This window comes from Hemiscyllium ocellatum, chromosome 5 (genome assembly GCF_020745735.1).
Source record: "Hemiscyllium ocellatum isolate sHemOce1 chromosome 5, sHemOce1.pat.X.cur, whole genome shotgun sequence".
Taxonomy (NCBI): domain Eukaryota; kingdom Metazoa; phylum Chordata; class Chondrichthyes; order Orectolobiformes; family Hemiscylliidae; genus Hemiscyllium; species Hemiscyllium ocellatum.
Window position 1 is genome coordinate 114302003 of NC_083405.1, and position 25213 is coordinate 114327215.

Sequence of the window (25213 nt, forward strand, 5' to 3'; positions counted from 1 at the left end):
GAGATACCTGCCCCCTTCACACTGCCCCAGGAGTTAGGTTCTACACTGGAAGGTCCACAAGTGACCTTCCTGACTTGCCACTAATTAACGCCTTAAGTTATCAATCTACTGCTGAGAGCCATCCTGGCAGGTGAGAGAGATGGCTGGTTTCTCGACAGAAAGTGGGTGGTGTGCCTGCTGCGTTGGGGGATCTAAGACTCCATTTTGCCCATCTACCATCAATACAGGTAAGGCACGGGTCTCTTCCCGCTGATCCTAGTCATCATGGCTATGAACCAAGCCTCTGACCAATCACTACAGCTCCCAATGGCTTCCAGCCTGTGTGATGGGATTTCTTGCCCCTGGCTCTCAATAGGCTGAGAAACCTGTCAGAAACCTTAAATGCACGATTGGCATTTGGTTTGGCAAGATAAGAGTTCCTCACTTTTAAAGGCACCAGCCCCAGCTCATGTCTGTGGAAACTGAAGCCGTAAGTGCTAACCATCCCTCTCCAAAATGTTTTTATCCTCTCTCCTATTTTCTCCTCCTTTAATGCATTCTTTGATTCTTGTCGATTCTAATGTCTTTTACATTGGTCTGTCAAATTTGTTTGAAAACTTTTGATTAAAGCAATTGGGGCATTTCTCGACATTAAAGACTTGTGACCGATCGAAGATGAAGAAAATGGAAAGTTACATCCCTATTTTCTTAAAGCGTCTAGCAGTTTCCTATTTCAATCCCAGTGCCCAGGAATCACAAACATCAACTAAACAGTCAGAGAAAAACATTGAAACAATAAATCCCCATAACAATGTTTATTACGCAACACCGCCTATCAAAATATTTGTTGGAAGTTGTTAGCTATTCATAATATAATAGTTCTGAGTAATCATCTTCAAAAGATTGTTAACATTATGATTACCAACTACAAGTATACATAATTCCAAGTATTTTGATTACTTATTTATAAACATACATGTTTATCTCTGCTTTTGAGTGTACATTAATGCCTGTTCAATTTATTCATAAACTTTCTGACCTCACTCCACTGTCTGGTCTTTATTTGATTACAGCTGTCGCTTAATATTCTACCCTTATATAATCACTGACTGGAAGTGCTTTGGAAGTGTCTTACACACAAGCCTGCACAGCCATGTCATTTTGTCAGATGGGTTTACATCTCAGATCGCTCTGTGTCACAGATGTGTGTCACACACCAGGCTCTGAAATGTGTTGGATTTTCTAAATATTTCCATCAGTATCTCTTTGTGAGTAGTACATTTTCATGACAGCAAACTAAAGCAAAATATTTTCATCCAAGTTAAATGGAACAAAATTCTTCCTTTAGGCGTGGTGTGACTTTGGGAACTCCAAAATTAATTCAACGGATTTATTGGTTCCATAATTTTTCCATTCCACTCACGGTTGCATGTATGTTAGACCAGAGGTCAGAACTTCATCAGCATGGAAAGTTCAGAAGACCGAAAGGAGGGAAAAAGCGGCAAATTGGTGAATTGCTATGTGTCAGAGGCCGATTCTTCCTCAGTTTCTCAAAATGACACTCGTAGCTCACTGAGAAATGCAAATAATTTTAAAATGGAGCTCAGTCTTCCCTATTAATTGTGTGCTGAAGAGGAATTGGAAAGTGAAAACATAGAAAACAGGAGCAGGAGTAGGCCGTTCAGCCCTTTGAGCTTGCTCTGTTATTCATTATACTCATGGCAGATCATCCAACTCAATAGCCCTGAGCATGCTTTAACCCCATATCCTTTGATCCTTTTATCCTCAAAGTGCTATATCCAACCCTTTCCAAAAATTGAGGGAAGAAGGATTAGGTATGAGGATATTGTGATGTTCAGTCGTTACAGCCCACTGCTCACCTGAATTGGGGATTCCAGTAGTTGGCCAGCACCATCTCATCCATTGAGGTCAAGATTTGGAAACACTACCCTTGCCCTTGAGCTAACTCCCATTGCCTTCTGGGGTGAGACATCTTGGTGTGCACAAGAGAGCAAAGTGAGTGAGTGTGATTCAGTGTCTCACATGAAGGAGGCAGCCTGGTGAGTGTTCCTACAAGCATGTCCCAGGATGAGATCAACATCTTTTCAAGAGGATACAAGGAGCAATTTATTCTGAGCTGAGGGGTTGTACTGTAAATAAATTTAGGGTAAAACGAGTGCACTTTGAATAATGAACAACCTCTGCATCTTTTAAACTGCCATCACTTTTCAATTGAAAGTTTACCATCAGCATTTAATATATTTCCTTGGCAAAACCAGCTATAGGAAGTATGTTGTGAAACTTGAAAGGGTTCAGAAAAGATTTACAAGGACGTTGCCAGGATTGGAGGGTTTGAGCAAAGAGAGATGCGGAACAGGCTGGGGCTATTTTCCCTGGAGCATCAGAGGCTGAGGTGTGACCTTATAGAGGTTTATAAAATCATGAGGGGCATGGATAGGGTAAATAAACAAGGTATTTTCCCCAGGGTGGGTGAGTCCAAAACTAGAGGACATAGGTTTAGGGTGAGAGGGAAAAGACTTAAAATGGACCTAAGGGGCAACGTTTTCACACAGAGGGTGGTGCGTGTATGGAATAAGGTGCCAGAGGAAGTAGTGGACGCTGGTACAATTACAATATTTAAACAGCTTCTGGACGGGTACATGAATAGGAAGGATTTAGAGGAATATGCTGGCAAATGGGATTAGATTAATTTAGGATATCTGGTCGGTATGGGCAAGTTGGACCGAAGGGTTGGTTTCTGTGTTGTACATCTCTATGACTCTATCATTAGGGCAACATGCACAATTATGAAAGATTACTTTATAATATTCTCTCTTTCAAAGTAAATTAGTGGTGCCTGGAGTTAGGTTTTTGTTTTGTAAGTTTCCGCAGATGTGAGATTTTTCTTTGCATGATGAAAGTCAAATGCTGGATCCCGGTGCGAAGGTTAAATATGAATTGTTGGGGTCAGTTGCCTTTGTCCAAAGCAAGTGGTGGGGAACAGGCTGCAAGTGACAGCCTTGCTGCTGTGCTAATGGACTTGGGCAAGTAAACAGGGAGAAACGCAAGAAAGGATCGCAAACAAGACGTTAAAAGTAATTGACAAAATTAGGAGAAGTGATAAGAGGGGAAAAGATCCTTTCTCATGCAGCAAATGGGTAGGATTTGGAATGTACTGCCTGAAAGTGTGGTCGAGGCAGATTCAATTGAGCCATTCAAAAGGGACATTAAAATTAAACAAAGAATCATAGATGCTACACAATGAGAGAAAAAGCCAAAACAGCTGCCCACACACAGTATTTCTGGGGGAATGGCAAAGTTGGTGTTTTAAAATATTAACCCTGAGTTTTCACCACAAATGCTACCAGATCTGCTGAGATTCTCCAGCAATTTCTGTTTTTGAGTCCAAGGGAGTTGTTCTGGTACTTAAAAAGGAACAATGTACAGAGTTGTAAGGTGACACGGTGGCTGAGTGGCTAGCAGTACTGCCTCACACCACCAGGGACCTGGGTTCAGTTCCAACCTTAAGCTACTGTCTGTGTGAAATTTGAGGAAAGACATTCTGGCTATTGAGGGAGTGCAGCGTAGGTTCACGAGGTCAATTCCTGGAATGGCAGGACTATCTTATGTTGAAAGATTGGAGCGACTGGGCTTGTATACCCTTGAGTTTAGAAGACTGAGAGGGGATCTGATTGAGACGTATAAGAGTATTAAAGGATTGGATACTCTGAAGGCAGGAAACATGTTTCTGCTGATGGGTGAGTCCCGAACCAGAGGACACAGCTTAAAAATAAGGGACAGAGATGAGGAGAAACCTCTTCACCCAGAGAATGTGGGTGTGTGGAATGCTCTGCCCCAGAAGGCAGTGGAGACCCAGTCTCTGGATTTGTTTAAGAAAGAGTTGGATAGAGCTCTCAAGGTAGTGGAATCAAGGGTTATGGAAATAAGGCAGGAACAGGATACCGATTGAGGATGATCAGCCATGATCATAATGAATGGTGGTGCAGGCTCGAAGGGCAGAATGGCCTACTCCTGCACCTATTGTCTATTGTCATTCTCCCTGTGTCTGTAGGGCTTTGTCCAGCTGCTCTGATGTCTTCCCATAGTCCAAGGCTGTGCAGGTTAGGTGGATTGACCATGGGAAATGCAGGGTTACAAGGATGTGGTAAGAGGGGTTAGTCTGGATGGAATGCTTTTTGGAGAGCCAGTTTGGAGTTGATAGGTTGCTTCTACACTGTAGGGATCCTCGACAGGAGAATGACATTAAGTGAATTGTTTATTTGGAGACCTAGTATGAAACATGATGGAACAAGGGGTCATCTTCTATACTGTGATATTTCTGTGATTTTGTATTCACTGCCTTAATATGTAAATTGAGATCCCATAGCATGAAAAGGACCCTCATTATTTTTCAGGTTAAGTCACAAAACTGGCAATGTCAGGATATGGAATCAGTTTTCCAGGAATTACAAGTCCAGAGCAAGCAGGGAGAGTCCTTGGAGATCAGACATCCAATTATACAGATTATTTCTTTGGAGAAGTCATTGGAATATGTGAACGTTTAATCCACCTCTTCTCCCTTCTTTGGATTTTTGGGGCATAGCTACTTTCTAATTATTCCACACCTCTGGAGAAGGTCAGATTTGAACCCAGATCTCCCAGCTCAGTGGGATGACACTACCACTAAAGCCTTGAAATAAGTGCAACGAAAGCATTTCCCTTTCACAGATTTCAACATCTAAGTTTTTTTAAATCTTTCTCTCAGTCGTTGCTTGGACCGTGGGTGAAATGAGTGGCTAATTGGCCCTTTCATTATCAATATGACAAAGAAAAGTGGAAAAACGGTGGAACCAATGTTCATCTCAAGTTGCAATCAACCTGCTCAGAGATGTTATGATTTTTTCTGTGACAGGTAGGACTTGACCCCAGGCGCCCTGGCTTAGAGGTGAATACATTGTCACTGTTCCATGAGAGCTCTTTCCAATTAGCTTAATGTTTTAGTTTAAATGTCTAATACCTGGACAGGGTATCCTGAAAACTTATTTTATTGCGAAAAATAACATTTTCTTTTTATTTGTCATGATGTGGAGGTGCAGGTGTCGGACTGGGGTAGGCAAAGTCAGAACGTCCAGGTTATAGTCCAACAGGTTTATTTGAAACCACATGCTTTCGGAGCGCTGCTGCCTCTTCAGGGTGAAGTGTTCACCCGACGAAGGAGCAGCAGTCAGAAAGCTTGGACTATAACCTGGTGTCGTGTGACTTCTGACTTCAAATTTGTCAAATTCCACTGAAGGTTTTGAATGGTTCGCTTGCAAACTGAGACCATAAACCTTATTAAAGTCAGCAGATCAGTAACTGAAATATATACGAATGAAGCAATGCTGAACTGAACTAATGAACTTTGACAAGCCCTTTAAAGTTAGAACTATCATCGTGAGTTAGGTTTTCAAGTTTTTGATAAACTTGTAATATATTAGAAATGTGCATGAAGCCATCATCTGATTAAAAACATCTTGAAGGCTCCACAACCCAATCAGTCAACTGATGCATGAGATGCCACCAAGCCATGAATGTTAAGTCTTGTCAAACTAATGATGCCCTCAGTATGTCCTGTGGTGTGCTCTTGTTGCCATGTGCTGTGCATCCTAGAATTACATAAAGCACAGAAACAGGCTGTTGTGCCACATGGTTCATTCTAGCATTTGCTCCACATGAATGGGGATATGACAGTCTATTATTGCTAGACTACTCATCCAGAGATCCAGGTACTCTGGTGCAACAGTGGATATTCAATTCAATAAAAATCTGGAATCAAGAGCCATAATGATGACCATAAGACTGATTGTTTGTACAAAGTCCCATCTGGTTCACTTATGGGAAGGAAATCTGCCACCCTTACCTGATCTGGCTAATATGTGACTCCAGACCTATAGCAATGTGGTTGACTCTGAACTGTCCTCTGTGCATTTGGGATGGGCAATAAATGCTGGCTTGGCCAGTGATGCCCGCATGAAATGAATGAATTTTTGACCTTTTCAAATCCTTCTGTACACCACGCCATCAGTTTGATAATAAACCTGCTGGCAACCTCTTTAAAGTTTGCAAACATCAGTGATAAGGTTCATGGTTCTTCCAGCAGAAATTTGAAGATCACTTGATGCCAGTTGTATAACTGAAGACTGATCAAACTAGCAAAACCACAGAAGAAATTCATATGATTCAAAAATATAAGATGAGCTGAAAGAAGTGGATCTCAGGAACCCAGTAATAAATATTTTAAGTGTTTTTTTTTAAAAGGGGAATACTGGTGGTAGGAGGTGATATGTCCGCAAATTAATACAAACAATGAAGTTTTACCATCGGCATGGACGTGTCAGGCCAGTACAGATCTCACTTACTGGTCAGCAAACTGGAGAGAAGCCTTTGTCAGTTCCAATGTAAGATCCAACAGAATGTGACACAGTAGTGGAATGGGGGCATGGAGCTTGGGGAGGGCGGGGATCTCGTTGAGGAAGGTGTGTGAGAGACCTCACAAGCAGTGGTGGAGGTGAAGAGAGCGCTGACAGAAACCGTACCCTGTCCAATGCCACTCCCCTTCGATCAGACGCAGGGAAACCCCTCCCCTCAACTCCCTAGGTAGTAACCGTCCCACTTCATCCCTGAGCCTCCATAAAATTACATTGGGTTCAGTATAATGAGGCCAGTCAATGTTCTGCAGGCAGCAGCTAAAAATCCTGGGTCAGCTCCTGTACCCTACATCTTAATCAGGGGAGGTTTTTGCCTGCAGCAGGAGGCTAATGTAGGCTCTGTATACCATGTTGGCATCTGAGAGTGGCTGCATTAAACCTATCCCTGATGTTGTCTTCTGTCTCACAGTCTATATCGCAGTAAGCCTCTAAGAGACGTACTCATGCTATTATCACTGTATCACAACACGCGAACTAGGGAGACAAAGGTTTCATATTCCAATTTCCCTTAGCTCACTAGAACCAGGAGCTTGCTACTTTGTTACAAACTTGTAGCTTAAAATAGCCCACACACCGGCGTGCCTGAGAAATTTGCACATAACAATTATTTGTAATAAATACTTTTACATAGTTGAAAATCACACAACATTGGGTTATAGTCCAACAGGTTTATTTGGAAGCACTAGTTTTTGGAACACTGCTCCTTCATCAGGTGGTTGGAGCAGTGCTTCGAAAGCTAGTGCTTCCAAATGCACCTGTTGGACTATAACCTGGTTATTTGTACATCCCAGTCCAACACCGGCATCTCCAAATCATTCTTATACATAAGGCATTTGCAGTAAATGTCTGTTGGATTCTGCAAGCCCACAATATCCCTATCCAATTACTTATGTTACGAGAGATGTCAAAGCATGAGGCAAAACACTCAGATGGGGATAAACTCATTCTGATTTATAACCCAACTGTGTCCCAGATTAATCTCAAGTTCTTGTTGTGTGGTGCTTAATAATGCTGTAGAGATGGGTTCAATCCCAATTTAGGTTTTGGGCTTGCCTCATCTACTTGGTCCTTGTGACACCACGGTGTAGAGATGTGTGAGGAGCCATTATTAACAACATTCACTTACTGTGGATGTTAGATGAAGTGACAAAGCTAACATCAGTTGAGGTTGTGGTAGTGATGATATATCAGCATTGTTGATGGAGGGACAGAGAGAAACATGAACCATTTCTGTTAATTAGTGCAATGATCAACTCTGGACAGAATTTGACTTGTGAGGGTGAAGCCAACCAATTGATCTCCCAACTTACTATTAGCAATTCTTTGTTCATTCCTTAGCTGCTTTCCAAACTGCACTGTTGATGCAACCCTCTCTCATTCCTGCCATGGAGTGCAGCGGTTCAGGGAGGCACATTCAGCAGATGCATTTAGGAAATGAAAAGCAATGAACTGAATCCATTAGTAAAAAAAAACTTACGTAAAGGCCCTTGCTTTTGTGAATTACAATGAATGATCATTGAAATGATTGAGGAGTTTGAAGTAAAAATGATGAATCTGAAGGTGTGTTTGTTTCTCTTCTTGTTGCCAGGATGCCCTGGAGTTTGGGATAATGTTACCTGCTGGATGCCGGCCGAGATTGGAGAAACAGTCAGCATGCCCTGTCCGAGATCGCTTGGTTTCATCAATGAACCAGGTTTTTATTCTTTCCACATTGTTTGTTGATTTGATTTATTGTTGTCACATTTCCTGAAGGTACGGTGAAAAGTTTTGTTTTGCATCCAGTACAGGCAGATTATAACACACCAAGCTAATAATGTGATTGAACAGAGTGAGACATTCACTGTTATGTCTGCAGAGAAATTGCACAAAAAGCAAGATAAACATTAGATTTGAAATTTGAGAGGGTCATTCAGAAGTCTAATAACAACAGGGAAGAAGTGTGGTACATGTGGTTAAGCCTGTGTATCTTCTGCCTGATGGAAGAGGTTGGAAGGTATTAAAACGGGCTGGGAGGGGTCTTTGATGATGTTGGCTGATTTTCCACGACAACGAGAAGTATAGATGGAGTCAATGAATGGAAGGTTGACTTGAAGGATGTCCTGGGCTGTGGAAATACCCTTCTGCAGTTTCTTACAGTCCCGGGCAGAGCAGCTGCTATACCAGGCTGTGATACATCCAGATAGAATGCAACCAAAGAAGTTGGTCCTAGTTGGCTAATTTTCCTTAGCCACCTGAGAAAGACGAGGTGGTGAAAGATCTGGTGTTGTCAGGGCTGAGATCCTAAAGAATTTGATTGGGGGGTGGGCGTAAGGGATTCTCTATGGGTTGTACATGGCATTTTTTTGAGTGTTGAAAATGTGTTGCTGGAAAAGCGCAGCAGGTCTGGCAGCATCCAAGGAGCAGGAGAATCAACGTTTCGGGCATAAGCCCTTCCTGAAGATTCTCCTGCTCCTTGGATGCTGCCTGACCTGCTGTGCTTTTCCAGCAACATATTTTCAGTTCTGATCTCTAGCATCTGCAGTCCTCACTTTCTCCTAGAAGATTTTTTGAGTGTTCGTAGAATCCCTACAGTGTGGAAAGAGGTTGTTCGGTCCATCGGATCTGCACTATCCCTCCATAGAGCATCCCACCTAACCCCTACCCTACCCCCACATTTAGTATGGCCAATCCACCTGACCTGCACAGCTTTGGACAGTGGGAGGAAACCTGAGCACCCAGAGGAAACCCACGCAGACGAGGAGAATGTGCAAACTCCACACAGATAGTCACCCGAGGGTGGAATCAATCCTGGGTCAGTGGCGCTGTGAGGCCGCAGTACTAACCACTGAGCCACTATGCCACCCTTCAAAGTGAGAGACCCCAACTGCCCAGCCGCTCTGGTTTGCAGGGCAGCTGCCAGTTTTTACAATGGACTCCTCACCTGGGGAACTGCAACCTGCCCACACCAGCCTTGGTTCAAATATGGAAAAAAAGAGCTGAATGACAGAGGTGAGGTGAGAGTGAACTGCCATTGATATCAAGGCTGCACTTGACAGAGTGTGGCATCAAGCAGCCCAGGAAAAACTGAAATCAATGGGTATGCTGGTTGGAGTCATACCTGACACATCAGAAGATGGTTGTGGTTGTTGGAGGTCAGTCATTTGAGCTTGAGGACATCTCTGCAGGAGTTCCTCAGGGTAGTATCATTGGTTCAACCATCTTCAACTACTTCATCAATGACCTTCCCTCCATCATAAGGTCAGAAGTGGGGATGTTCACCAATGATTGCACAATGTTCAGAACTACTTGCGATACCTCAGACACTGAAGCAGTCCGTGTCCAAATACAACAAGATCTGGACAATATTCAGCCTTGGGCTGACAAGTGGCAAGTAACATTTGTGCCACACAAATGCCAGGCAATGACCATCACCAATAAGAAATAGTCTAATCACCATTCCTTGGCATTCAGTGGTGTTACCATCACTGAATCCCCACTATCATCATTGGAGATGTTGATAACAAACTGAGGTATTGATTTGGTGATTGAATACAGTCTCATGGAAGAGATCGAGAAAGATATCCCAGAACAAATTGGACTCATGGACTCAGTGTGTCAAAGAGCTACTGACGTATGAAGTGATCTTCACAGGGCAACCAAGTTTATAGGTGCTAACTACAAACTCAGTAGTCGACATAGTCACTAGAATACCCAAACTCAGCAATGAAGTTTGCAAGGCATGTGGCAGAAAAGTGCACTGGGGCAAAGGCTGAGGCAGCTACAAAGATGTGCACGGATCCAAATGGACCTTGGACAATCATATCTTCCACTTACTATAAAAGATTGCCCGTTATCCCAGTAGAGGCCTATTGATGAAGCGACTGGCAAGCCAGATTCTGATGATGTATATTACAAGGTACATGTCCACGAATGTAAAACGATCAGTCTACAATGGGTTCACCAATTCCATGACAAGAATCAATAGTACTGGAGTACAAGTACAGACCCTCTACCTGGATGAGGTAGATGCTTTAGATCATGGATACTGCTAGACCTGCATTCACAGGTATAACACCATATAGTGACCAAAGATAGCAATAAAAACTGAAACCAAGTGGATGATCCCTGTCAGCCTCCCCCTAGGATCCCCAGCATGGTAGAAGTCTTCATCCCTTTTTCTTTCCTTTCATTCATTCACAGAATGCTGGCTCAGCCAACATTTGTTGCCTGTCCTTACTTGCCTAGAGGACGGTGAAGAGTCAACCACTTGATATCATAGCATTTGGTTGGCACCACATCCACAAACATTCACTTTCTCCACAATGATGCTCAGTACCAGTAGTGTGGACTATCTACAAGATGTATTGCAGAAATTCACCAGGTTTCCGTGATAGCATCTTTCTGACCCACAGGCTCTGTCATCTCAAAGGACAAGGGCAGCAGATACCTTGGAACACAGTCGCCTGCAATTTCTTTACTAAGCCACTCACCCTGACTTGGAAATATCTTGCGGTTCCTTCACAGGATTTTGTATTTGTCAAAATCCTGGAATTCCCTCCCTAACAGCATTGCAGCAATGGACTGCAATGATTTAAGAAAGCAAGTCACTACAACTTTCTCAAAGGCAATTAGAGACAGGCAAGAAATGCTGGCATGACCAGCCAAGCCAATATCCCATAGGTGAACAAAAAAGGCCATTCAAGAAATACATTCAAAGAATATCAAAGAAGAACAAGCTACCTCACTTTCCTCTGAATTAGTTGAGCTAACATCCTCAGCTGTCTGGCATAGAGGGAAAAATAAAATGTTAAGAGAAAAATGCTAAACATCTAGATCAGGAAAACCAAATGTTTAAAAAAAAGCATGAGATGTTGAAGTCTTTAGAAGATGCCACCACTCACCTCACAAAGAGGAACAAGGAGATGAATGAGAAAGAAATGAAGCTGGCACTGTGTCAACAATCCACTGAAAAGAGTGTCCTTTTACAGACAGATCTGGAAGGCTAATGCTTTGATAGAATTAGAAGAATCCAGCATTTATAACCAGAAGCTTCAAAATGTTCTGGAAGCTCTTCAGGAACAAAACATTCAATGTTAGGTAGAGTTAAGTAGAGTTGAACCACAGCTTGAGGAGTGAGAGGAGTCAGGGGCTAATCTGGAGCAAAACCTGACTGAAGAACACCAGGATAAGCAAATTCTGGCAAAACAAAACACCGTGCAGTCCATGAACTATAAACTTGACAACACAAAGAGTAATAACAGAAAATATCATTGGTGATTATGGATATCAACAGCACTTTGAGACAAATTCAGTAGATTTGGATTTCAGCAAGTTGCCTACATGTAATAGAGACTCACAAGCAGACCATTCATTTATTGTTTTTTTAAAATTCATTCACTGGATGTGGGTGTTGCTGGCTGGGCCAGGATTTATTGCCCGTCCCTAATTGCCCAGAGAGCAGTTAAGAGTTAATCATACTGCTGTGGGTCTGGAGTCACATGTAGACCGGACCAGTTAATGATGGCAGTTTCCTTCCCTCAAGGATATTGTTGAACCAGATGGGTTTTTCCAACCTTGACAATGGATTCATGATTATCATTAAACTCTTAATTTCAGATTTTTATTGAATTCAAATTTCTATCATCTGCCGTGGCGGGATTCGAACTCAAGTACAAAAATATTACAGAGGTCGTGAATTAATAGTTGACTGATAAAACCTCTAGGTCATTGCCTCTCCGAAATATTATAACTAATAGGAAGGTATGCTGTATACATACATTACCTTTAGGCAAGTTTAAAACAAAACTAACCCACAGAGTGAACAAGCAATTGATTATTAGATCATTACCGTGAAAATGGCAGTCTTTACGTCTTCCTTCAGGCTTCTTACTATGACAGCAATAGCCATTACTCCTTTCTAGAAACCAACTTAGATTCATCAATAGATCTCTCAAGTGGGAATTCCTGTCCCTGATGGCGGTAGAAGTCCAAGTTTGCAATAACCCAATTTCTGGTCAAAGGACAGGGAATGTGAGTCCTACTATCCACCCGACCAATTCACCTCTTCAATTTCTTTGAGTTACTCTTGCCAGAGCAATCATTCAGGTTCAGTGTGAATTGTGAAATTTCAAGAATAGCTTCATGCATTGCCTGCTGGCTACACAAGGGGAACCTGTCATTATTGGAATAACTGGGGCAGTTCATGCTGTTTTCAACCTCCACATGAATGTAGTAAGTTTGCAAGGAGTTGTGAAAATATAATTGTACCCTAATCCATTGGCAAACTCATAGTTTACTGCTAAAAAATGTTTTATTTTAGATTAGGCTATGATTGGAATTGTGCAAAGTAAACATTATGGTCATAGGTCCTCAGTTTAAAACCAGGCTCATCGATGGAATGAGCAATTCTATCTAAAATGTTCTTGGACTATACTAAACCAAATCCTGTAACACAGAAGTAATCAAGATTCAGCTGAATTCATAATTGAATTCTTAGCTACTGAAGGAAAGGGAAATGGAAACATCTTATTTATTCAGTAACGATGCACCCTGTTAGGGGGGGCAAGATCTTTGTGAAATTTGGAGGTATTTTGAATTCTCCAGTGAAGTAGAGAGGGAGGAGAAGCTATTCACTTTTTAGTTGTAATGCAGTCTTATGAAACAAGCTTAACGTGGCTTAATGCATGCAGTTTACAGCTCGAAGGTACTGGCACCTTAACTTATTTGATCTACATATGAGATTATTTGTCACTGACACTGAAGGGTCACTGTTATGACGTGAGTCTTCCAGTCTAGATCTTCATCCCTGGGAAAGCACAGATTGGAGAATTGGACTTAGGAGGAGGAGAAAAGTTGCACGTACTTTGTTATGAAAAGCGTACACAATCCCATATCGAAATTTGACTAAATAGTTAAATAATATAAAGAAAATTGGAAGAGAATAATGTTAGTTGTATTCACCATGGATGTAGGTTTGCTCGTTGAGCTGCAAGGTTCATTTCCAGATGTTTCATCACCTTACTAGGTAACATCAGGTGAAGCAATGCTGAAAATTCCCGCTTTCTATTTATATGTTTGGGCTTCTTTGAATTGGTGATGTCATTTCCTGTGGTGAAGTCACTTCCTGTTCCTTTTCTCAGGGGTTTGTAGATGGGGTCTAACTCATTGTGTTTGTTGATAGAATTCTGGTTGGAATGCCATGCTTCTGGGAATTCTCGTGCATGTCTTTGTTCGGCTTGTCATAGGAGGGATTTATTGTCCCAATCGAAGTGGTGTCCTTCCTCATCCTTATGTGAGGATACTAGTGAGCGAGGGTTATGTGGCTAGTTGGTGTTCATGTATCCTGGTGGCTAGTTTTCTGCCTGTTTGTCCAATGTAGTGTTTGTTACAGTCCTTGCACGGCATTTTGTAAATGATGCTAGTTTTGCTCATTGTCTGTATAGGGTCTTTCAAGTTCATTAGCTGCTGTTTTAGTGTGTTGATGAGTTTGTGGGCTACCATGATTCCAAGGGGTCTGAGTAATCTGGCAGTCATTTCCAAGATATCTTTGATGTAGGGGAGAGTGGCTAGGGTTTCTGGATGTGTTTTGTCTGCTTGTTTGGGTTTGTTGCTGAGAAATCAGTGGACTGTGTTCATTGGTTACCCATTCTTTTTGAATGAGGTCCACTGAAGATGTTACCTAGTGGGGTAATGAAACGTATGGAAATGAACCTTGCAGCTCAGCGAGCAAACCTACATCCAGAACCTCAGCATGAGCTACAAATCTTCTCAAAACTCACTGTATTCACCAGATTTGAAGTAGCATTCTTTTGAAATTGAGGTGGCAATCAATATGATCTTTATTAAATTCCATTAATTTTTTTCTTGTAGCAAATGTCAGCAAGAATTGCACAGTTGAAGGTTGGACAGACGCCTTTCCAGCATATACAAATGCCTGTCTATACCCCACCAATGAAGCTGATAAAAATGTGAGTACACAAGAACGGATGTCTTTTTGCAGCTAGGTTTGAGCACCATGCTATTTTCCATCACTTCGCAATGTTTCATAGAGTCGTAGAATCAAACAGCATGGAAATAGATCCTTTGATCCAACCAGTCCATGCCAAACATGATCCCAAACTAAACTAGTCCCATCTTCCTGCCCCTGGCCTATATCCCTCCAAACATTTCCTATTCATGTACATATCCAAATATCTTTTAAACATTATAATTGTGCCCACATCTACCACTTCCTCAGGAAGTTCATTCCACACATGAACCATCCTCTGTGTAAAATCTTCCCCCCGGCTTATTTATATCTTTCTCCTCTCACCTTAAAAATGTGTCCCCAGTTTTGAAATCCCACATCCTACAGAAAAGATAACTACCATTAACTCTATCTATACCTCTCATTATTTTATGAACTTCTATCAAATCACCCACTAATCTCCTACGTCGCCTACAACTCAAAGCTTCCATACCCGGCAACATCTTGGTAAATCCAATTAATAATATCATACCCAAAACTGGGTGACCAGAACTGGACACAATATTCCAGAAGAGGCCTCACCAATGTCCTATACAACCTCAACATGACTTCCCAACTCCTATTCTTAAAGGACTGAGCAATGAATGTGTAATAATGCAGGATTAATTAATGACCTCAGTCTAGAGGATCCTTTGAGGATCATAAGGCAAACTTTGAATGTGAAAATTGTGTGTCAAAAGCCAGTATCTGAACCCTGAAAATAGTTATGATGGTACAAGTTTGTAAAGATGCTATGAAAATGCAAGATTAATTTTCTTAAATATAGAATCAAGTATAGAACAGTATGGCACAGGAGCAGGCCCTTCAGCCCACTATTGCTGTGCCATTCATGATGCCAATCTACACTAATCCCATCCGTCTCCACATGTTTTATATTGCTGTAGACTGCATCTGCAGTGTGCTGGGTAAATGCAGCTCCTATAGAGTTAGAATATGTCACAGAGTAATTTCCAATGTAAGCAATTCCCTTATTTCTAGGGGTGTCCATTTGGAATTGAAATACTAGAAAAAAGATTTGAGAAGTGAATCAGCGATGAAAATGACCACCACACAAATGGTTCCTCACTCAGAAGAATGTGGGGATGGCTTACGGACTCCCGGAAGCAGGTTCCTTGTTGTGAGGTATCCATGGCCTAATCAAAGGTTCTGGAGTTGGGAAGAGTTGGGGTGGGGGTGGGAATTGGCAATGAACCTCCCCTATCTCACTCTCCTTTCTGAAATATTGCACCCCTCAGCAAGCGACTGCCCCCCTTCTCTTCACTGTGACCCCAATCCTGCCCTCACACCCCTGTGGCCTGATCCAGGGCCTCAGGTGAGTAAGTTACTTATAACTATCACCACGTGCCGTTGATTCTGATGGCAAAGAGGAGTTTCCTGACTTCAATTGGCCGGTTGGAGAGGGAGGTGGAGGCAGGGGGATGTAGGGAAGGGGGAAGGATTTCCAATGCCAACCCTTCCCCCACCTTCCCTTTGAAATGCTGGTGCCTGAGCTAGGAGCTAATATAGTGGACCTTCCCCAAAAGGGAGGAAGCAAGGCACTCGCAGAATCTCCAGTCAGCAAACGAAGCCTTTGTCATTTGGATTAAATTCCACCCTTTCAAATTAAAACAAAACTAATGACAAATAAAGCAGAGATATACATTTGAAATTAATCATGCAATGGTAAATGCAGTGCGAAGTGTTGCTTTGAGGTACGGCCATCAAGGTTATAATGTCAGAACTTTATTATCATATTGGCTGATGCCTTGCTCAAATCACCAGAAGGTTGGCAAAAAGCAGCAGAGGGTTCCTGGGTGTCTCAGAGGCTGAGGGTGAGGGTGGGAGCCCCAGGATAAGAAGGCTTTTATAAATAAAGAGGTGGGTTTCTAGGCAGGGAAATTCAGACATTCTTTGTTGGGCCTTTAGTCCTTCACTAGGCCCCTCCTCTCAAGGCTTAGCTTGTTCCAGTGCACTTGGGTAAAGGATCACCCTCTTCAGGACAGTCACAGCCTGGGACCTAGTCTCAGGGTGAAAGATTGATCATTTAGGATTGAAATAGGAGAAATGTCTTCAATCAGCAGGTTGCCATTCTTAAGAATTCTCTGTCGTGAGTTTGCCTCCAAATGTTTGCCTTTACCTAATGCAGGAAAACGTATATTATTTCCTGTAATGAGAGATAGTGTGAGGATACTGAGGCATCAAACAGACCACTGATTGTTATTTACAAACACTACATTCTTCAGTCGTGTAAATGTCTATGCTAATGTTGCCATAGAGACAATTCATTAGGCAGACTGTCCTATGAGGAGAGATTGGTTTGACTGGGTCTACATTCGCTCGTATTTCGAAAGATGAAAGGGATCTGATTGAAATGTATAAAATTCCAAAAGGACTGGACAGTCTAGATGCAGGGAAAGTTTCTCCTGGTTCTGAGCCTACAACAATGGATATAGTTTCAGGATTCAGGATAGACTATTTAGGGCCGAGATGAGGAAATATTTCCTCAGAGGTAGTGAGCCTCAAATTCTGTACCACAGAAGGCCGTAGAGGCCAAATCACCGAAAACCTCGAGGAAGAGGTAGATAATTAGATTTTAAAGGTGTTGAGAGGTTTGGGGAGAAGGCATATTGGAACAAAGGATAAGCCATGATCTTATTGAATGGCACAGCAGGCCTGAAAGGCCGAATGACCTACGCCTGGATTCTGGAAGGATTCCAACAGATTAGAAAACCACTGATGTGATGCTACTGTTCAAGAAGGAAGGAAGAGAAAAAAAACAGGACACAATAAGCCAATTCTGAAAATGTGTTGCTGGTTAAAGCACAGCAGGTTAGGCAGCATCCAAGGAATAGGAAATTCGACGTTTCGGGCATAAGCCCTTCATCAGGAATGCCAATTTGCCTAATATCTGTCATTTGGAAAATGCTAAAGTCCATGATTAAGGAAGAAATAGCAGAACATTTACAGAAGCTTAACACAAAGCCCACAAACCTACCAACACACTTATACAGTGACTAATGAACCTAAAGGATCCATTAGATACATTTGATTCCTGATGAAGGGCTCTGGCCCGAAACATCGAATTTCCTGTTCCTTGGATGCTGCCTAACCTGCTGTGCTTTAACCAGCAACACATTTTCAGCTCCATTAGATACAACTAGCAAAATTAGCATCATTGACAAAATACCTTGCAAGAACTGTAAAAACACTATATCGGACAAGCTAGCAAGAAACTTGCCACCAGGATACAGGAACACCAGCTGGCCACCAAACAACATGACTCGCTATCACTAGTTTCTATACATACAGACAAAGAAAGATAACACTTTGACTTGGACAACACACACATCCTAGGACAGGCGAAACAAAGACACGCACGAGAATTCTTAGAGGCATGGCATTCTAACCGGAACTCTATTAATAATCACATTGATTTAGACTGTATCTATCTTCCCTTGAAAAGAAAAGAACCAGAAATGACATCACCGATCTTAAGAAATTAAGACCTATAAGTAGAGAGGCGGGGCATACCACCAGCGCTTCACCAGAGACACTCGTTACCAGATATGGTGACGAAACGTATGAAACAAACCTTCCAGCTCAACAAACTAACTTACTTACTTACATCCAAAAAGAGTCAACATGTTTCTGTGAAAAGTAAATTAAGTTTGACAAATTTGTTTGAGTTCATTGAGGATATAAAAACATATTTGATAAAGATATAGTATACTTGAATTTCCTAAAGGCTTTCTATAAGGTGCCACGTAAAATCTTAGAACTGTATTGCAAATGATGGGAGTTCATGATATTGGGGGCAATATGTTCGCATGGATTAAGATTAGTTAACATACAGAAGGCAGAGAGTTGGGATGAATGGCTCTTCTTCAGCTTGAAAAGTTATAACTAATGGAGTACCAGAAGGATAAGTCTTAGGACCTCAATGATATACTAACCATATTAAGGTGAGGGCAGAGTGAAATGTATGCAAATTTGCTGATGATATAAAATAGATAGGAGGGCATGCTTTGATAAAGACATAAAGAATTTTCAAGTGGGATAGATTGGGTGAGTAGGCAAAAACTTAACAGATGGAGTTAAATGTAGGAAAATGTGAGGCTATGCACTTTCATAGGAAGAGTAAAAGGCAGACTATTTACGTGGAGAGAAACACCAAAAAGTGCAGGGACCTTGTGGTGTTTTTGTATATGAAACACAGAAAGTTAGTATATTGGTACAGTAAGTAATTAAGAAGGCGAGTGGAATTTTGTTCTTAATTCCTCAGAGTTTAAAAATAGGGAAGTCTTGTTTTAGTTATAAACAGTGGTGAGACTGCACCAGGAGTGCTATGTACAAGTTTAGTCACTGTATTTAAAGGAGACATTGAAAGTGGAGGGTGTTCAAAGGAGGTTCACCAGTCTGATTCCTGGCATAAAGGGGTTGGCATTGAGAATGGCTAGGCAGCTTGGGTGTCTATTTGTTAGAGTTTAGAAGGATGATGGGTATCACATTTAATCAGGCGACTTGACAGGTTAGTTGTTAAGAAGATGTTTCCACTTGTGGGGGAATCTCGAACTCGGGAGTCATAATTGCAGAATTATATCATTTTAAACTGAGATGCGAAGGATTTTTTTTTCTTTGAGAATAGCACATGCGTGGAATTCTCTAACCCTCAGAGAGTTGTAGAGGCTAGATCACTGAAGGTGTAATGATTGGAGCAAGGTCAGTCAGGTGGACCTCATAGAATATGAATTCCCTGATTGGGGCTGTTAATCTGGCTCAATCAGGGAGCCCTGGTTAATGAACAGGAGTGTCAGGGGTTTTGCTCACTTTAGGAGCCAACTCTGAACTATCTGGTTAAGGACTATGCAGATGTAAATAAAGAGTGACTTGGTGCTGGGGTACCAACCTTTGTGGAGTTGTTTTGGAAAGTATTTAAAGAGGAGCTCAGTAGATTTTAGAAATATTGAGACATGGAGGGATATAAGGAGCTGAAATGAACCAGGAGTTTAGCAGGGGGCAGATCAGCCTTGTTCTTTAGGCCTGAATGGCTTACTCCTGCTGACATTTATTCTCTTGTGTTCTTAAGGGAGATGGCTTTCAGCCAAGAGGTTCCCTGCAGCATAAGTCAGGGGCACCCTCCGATACCAGTCCAGAGGCTTGAACATGGTCAGACAGTCACTCCCTTTACATGTTCCCTTCCAGATCATTTTTAAATGTTGTAATTGTACCATGCTCTGGCAGCTCATTCCATACATGGTCTGTGGGTTAAAGTTGCCCCTTAGGTCGCTTTTAAATCTTTCCCCTCTCACCTTAGACCTATGCCCTCTAGTTTTGGACTCCCCTACCCTGGGGAAAGGACCTTGACAATTCACCCTATCTATGCCCCTCATGATTTTATAAACTGTTGAGGTCACCCCGATGCTTCAGGGAAAACAGCCCCAGCCTATTCTGCCTCTCCCAGCAGCACAAACCTTGGCAAAGTCCTTGTAAATCTTTTCTGAACCCTTTCAAGTTTCACAGCATCCTTCCAACAGCAGGGAGACCAGAGTTGCATGCATTATTCCAAAAGTGACCTAAACACTGTCCTTTACAGCTACAACATGATCTCCCAGATCCTGGACTCGGTGCTCTGACCGATAAAGGTAAACATATTAATTAGTGCTGGCAATAAAACTCAGATCAAATTAACCTGCTGGTTTCATCTAAATACTTGGGTTAAAAGTCCATTCATGGAGAAAAAGCCACGATCCAAGATGTTGAAGAGACTTTTATTTTAAAGTGATGAAGCAAACAGATGTAGTTCCTGGTCATTATAATGGACCTCCAAATGGGAGCCTGTCTTTTCCAGTTCTTCTAAAAGCTTGACAACTAAGCACAGAACAAAAAAAGGCCTGCAGGCAGTCTGTGTCATTCCAGTTAAAATTAGCAGCTACTAAGTATGGACATGAAGCCAATGCTGCTTAAGAGAAAATTAAAGCATGCTCCGCATAATAAAGTGTGTTAATGGGATCTTACTATAAACAAAATTGACAAAACAAATTTGACAGAACGTAAGAGAGAACAGGAATCACCCAACTGAAAATGATGCATGTAATGGGATGGGGGTTATCTTCACTGTAAAAATCTTTCATCTGCTGCACAACTTATTGAAAATGTGTTACACTAGACTTTCATTCCTCATTCTAAAACCATGTTTTATGTTGCATGTAATTTGTAATTGGCTGAAGCACTGTCATTAAAAGTGCTCTCCTCAAACAAGCAGAAGCTCTAGTCAGTGATGAATTGATGGTGAGGATGTCCCAGATGTCACTCCCCTTATCTCCAGGCAAACGTCGCTGTCTAATTTTGACCCCACTGTGAGGCCGGTGAATACAGGTGTATACTGAGAAGGCTTTTTTATTCTGTCGCCACTTAAACATGAACAATTCTTGTTTTTCTATTTCTGAGATGCAAGCCTCACTCACAAGGCCAGTACTTACTGCACATCCCAGTTTGCTTATGAGAAGGAGCTAGGAAGCCACTTTCCTGAACTGATACAGTCCATCTGGTGTAGGACCACCCACTGTGCTGTTAGGGAGGAAATTCAGGATTTTGACCGAGCAACGGTGAAGGAAAATCAATATAGTTTCAAATTAGATGGTGTGTCTTATTCACAGGTTCATAGAAAAGCCCCTTCGGCCCATCAATTCTGCACTGACATAACTACCATTAAAGGTGTGGTAATCCCAATTTCCTGCACTCGTCCCATATCCTTCAATGTTAAGATATTCGAAGAACCCATCCAAGTATTTTTTAAAGGTTGTAAGGTTTCCAGTCTCCACTACCTTCCCAGGCAGTGCATTCCAGATTCCCACCACCCACTGAGTGAAAATGTTTCTCCCCAATCCATTCTGAATCTCCTACCCGTTACCAAAAACTGAACCCTCTTGAGTGTCTTGGAGTGACATGTCCTCGAACTTCTGCTGTCCTAACCCTGTTAACTCTTAGATGTTGCATGTTTGAAAGGTGCTGCCGAAGGAGTGTTGGTGAATTGCTGTGGTTCATGTTGTATATAGTGCACACTATACCCTGGATAAAATACAGGCCAGATATTCTTCATCCACACATCTAAAAACCAAAAAACTGAAGGTCTTTTTGAAAGCAGACTTGTAGATACAGTGAGATTGGGCCCTTTGGGAAAAACATTGCTTTTTAAGTCCATTTGCCTGAACAAAGTGTTTTTTTCCAAAGAGCTGACATAGACTTAAATGGAGTCAAGATTAGTGTGGTGCTGGAAAAGCACAGCAGGTCAGGCAGCATCTGAGGAGCAGGAAAATCGACGTTTTGGGCAAAAGCCTTCATCAGGAAATAGACCTAAATGGACCCTAATGATAATTCCAGCATCAAATGGGGACAAAGATAATGAAAAAAAAGAGTTTATAGATACCAACAGATTTTTAAATAAAGATTGAACCTATTTTGCAATAGTCTAGGGTATAATGAGTTCCCAAGTTAAATTAATATTTTGCTTTTAGTTGTGAAATGATTAGTAAACGATCTTAAAGGGTCAGGCAGGCGCATCTGAAAAATAAAAATATCTCTTCATCTGAAAAGCAGTCAGTCTTGAGATTTGTACATAAAGGATTCCCACCCTGCATAAACTGCTGCCACTGTGTATGATTTAACGTGGTGAAAGGTAGATTACCACCCAAATAGGCTGTTTCTCCTCAATAACTTGAGGAGTTTTGTTAAAACTGCACTCATCCAGGCAAGTAGAGAGTACTCCATCAGACTTCCACCCTGTTGACTAGAGAGTCAGGAGGTATGTTACTCACTGCAGAACTCTCAGAGTCTGGCCCACTCTACATTGTATTTATGTGGCTGGACTAGTTTCTGATCAGTGATTATTCCAAAATGTTCATGTTGGTGCTTCAGCAATGTCATTGAATGTCAAGGGAAGATGGTTAGATTCTCTCCTATTGGACATAGTCATTGCCTAATGCTCGTATGGCATGAATGTTGCTTTCCACTTTAGCAGGCTAATCCTGAATATCGTGTAAATGTTGCTGCACATTGGCACAGACTGCTCCTGTGGCTTAGGTGTTGCAAATGACATTGAACACTGTGTCGACATCAGTGAACATCCCCATTTCTGACTTGATGATGGAAAGAAGGTCATTGATGAGGTAGCTGTAAATGTTTGCGCCTAGGACACTCCCCTGAGGAACTTGTCCTAGGACTGAAATGTTAGTGTTGTGTTAGGGGAGAGCTTTCCCCCAGTTCTTGCAAGGACTTCTGCATCGTGCTGTAGGGTAAATGCAGCCTTGATGTCAAGGATAGTCTCTCTCACCTCACCATCAGAACTCAGCTCTTTTGTCCACACTTGAACTAAATCTGCAGTGAGGTGTGAAACTGAAACCCAAACTGAGCATGGTTGTGCAGGTTATTGCTGTTTCAGTGCCATTTAATGGCACTGCCAATGACACCTTCGATCAGTTTGCTGATGATTGAAAGCAGACTGCTGGCGTTAATCCATTTTGTCATTATTTTTTGGAGCATGTTTGTACTCTGAACAGGATAAACACTTGGCTTTCGAATCTGGCAGGAAGTTTAAGCTCATTACTTTCTCGGACTGGCCAACACTAAAGTCCTGGAGTCGCTGACAAGTCCTACATTGTTATGGTCAGTTTCCTCTTCCTCTGAATATTTCCATGCAATGCAGGCTCTGGTTGCACCTTTGTTCAACAGCTGGTGAATTTCTTTGCTTGTTTGTTGTTAGAGCCCAGTTAGTACAGAGACAGAAAACCCAGCTCCAAGCCTGTTGCTTTTATGTTTCTGTCACTTGCACCATAACATATCAAAATATCCAAAGTTGAAAACTTGTCTCTTCTCTGATCTTCAAGTTAGGTTTTTTTTATGAACAGTTCAGTCATTCCATTCATCTGCTTGTTACTGATACCAACAAAATATCTGAGAACTGTTACATTTCTGATGAAGGGCTTTTGCCTGAAATGTTAACTCTCCTGCTCCTTGGATGCTGCCTGACCTGCTGTGCTTTTCCAGCACCACACTCTTGATAGTTACATTGGCATTTCAGTGTAGTAGTGCGATGAAGGGGTTTGTAATGGAGGCTGTGTTGCAAGTGAAACAGCATCAGGCAGAATGAGAGGCTCTGGCTTAAGTTTGACCATTACAATTAAACTCCATTCAATATCAGCAGCTGAGTGACTGTACTCACTGTTGACTATTAACTGTGAGACCTTTTTTTGGGACCTGCAACTGAGATTTCCTCAGATAGGAATCCACTGGTCACACCATGACTTGGGACAAAGTGCTGAGCCAGCAAGTAAAGAGATGGAATGAATGCAGATTGCACATTGTTATAGCATGTTAACAAAAGCAAAGTACTACAAATGCTGGAAATCTCAAATAGAAACAGCAGGGGCTGGGAATGCTTAGTGGGCTAGGAAGTATCGATGGAGACAAGGAGAGTTAATATTTTAGGTTTGTGATCATCAGAACACTTTTGATGAAAGGTCACCAACCTGCAATATTAGCTCTATTTTATTTCCACCATTGTAGGAAGGATGTTATTAATCTGGAGAGGGTTCAGAAAAGATTTCCCAGGATGTTTCCTGAGTTGCTGGACATTTCTAGCATGTTTGTTTGTTTCCCTATTGTGTATTGGCTGAACCTTTAATACACGTGGCTAACTTACCCAGTCTCCTTGGCGCCACGTAGGGTCAACCATTTCAACAATTTAAGAACATTTGTAATATTTTAATTTCCAGATGTGTTTAGTAGAAGTCAGTGGTGATCTTTTGGGTCCCCTGGAAATATCCTTTCTTTATCCTTTACCCAGCAAATTAGACACGTATTTACTACCTCCCAATCACCACAAGTGCCAGTGAACATACACTGTGAAGATTCATGTCCAGGTCTTTTGCTCCTCCAGTCTACGTAGATCACCAAATAGGTTTATAAATAACTTAATGTCCTTAAGGGAAGGAAAGCTGCCTTCCTTGCCTGGTCTGGCCTACACGTAACTCCAGACCATAGCAATGTGGCTGACTGTTAACTGTCCTCTGAAATGGCTGAGCATGCCACTCAGTCCAATCAATGACCACCTCATATGAAAAAGTAAACAATATAAATAAATGCCAAGGAAACATCATTAATGCCCACCTTCATGAGCATGAAGATTATCAAAACAAGAGGAAAGAAATATATCCTTCTCCTTTGAATAATGATAGTGCCAACCCTGTATTTTGGACTCTTTAGGCTTGGGGTTTCCAACTCTTGGCAGCCTGACCTAGCCATCACAGCAAAATTTACCCATTTCCATAGGTTTTATAATTCTTATTCTCTGGTTAGTCCTTTATTGAATGATGTGTGTCTATACGTTATTCTTGGGACTATTGTGAAGATCCTGATCTGAAACATCAATTCTGCTGCTTGACCTGCTGTGCTTTTCCAGCTCCACACTTTATTGACTCTGCTACATCTTAACATCTCCTTGTCAGTTGCAACTCATGCGGTGCTGGTGCCTCTGAATCACAAGGTCATGGTTTCTAGTCTCACTCTGAGCTTGAGTACAAACATCAAGGCTGACAGATTAGTGCGGTACTGAGGAAGAGCTGATGGAGCAGTGACTACACTTCCAAAGTACTGCATGGGCTGTAAAGCATTCCTGGGATGTTCCAAGGTTGTGAAAGGTGCGATGGAAGTGCAAGTTTCTTCTGTCTTCCAGCTTCAGTTGCACCTTCTGACTTATGGCCAGTAATAATATTAAAATGCCAAAGGC

General features: G+C 41.8%; 1 protein-coding gene across 1 annotated transcript in view; it reads left to right on the plus strand.

The window, feature by feature from the left end:
* The window catches only part of vipr2 (vasoactive intestinal peptide receptor 2), a 128842-nt gene that overhangs the window by 18764 nt on the left and 84865 nt on the right, over positions 1–25213 (plus strand). The window contains exons 3-4 of the mRNA XM_060825725.1: positions 8035–8139; positions 14295–14392. Coding sequence (XP_060681708.1) covers positions 8035–8139; positions 14295–14392 — 203 coding nt within the window. The remainder of the gene's footprint in view (positions 1–8034; positions 8140–14294; positions 14393–25213) is intronic.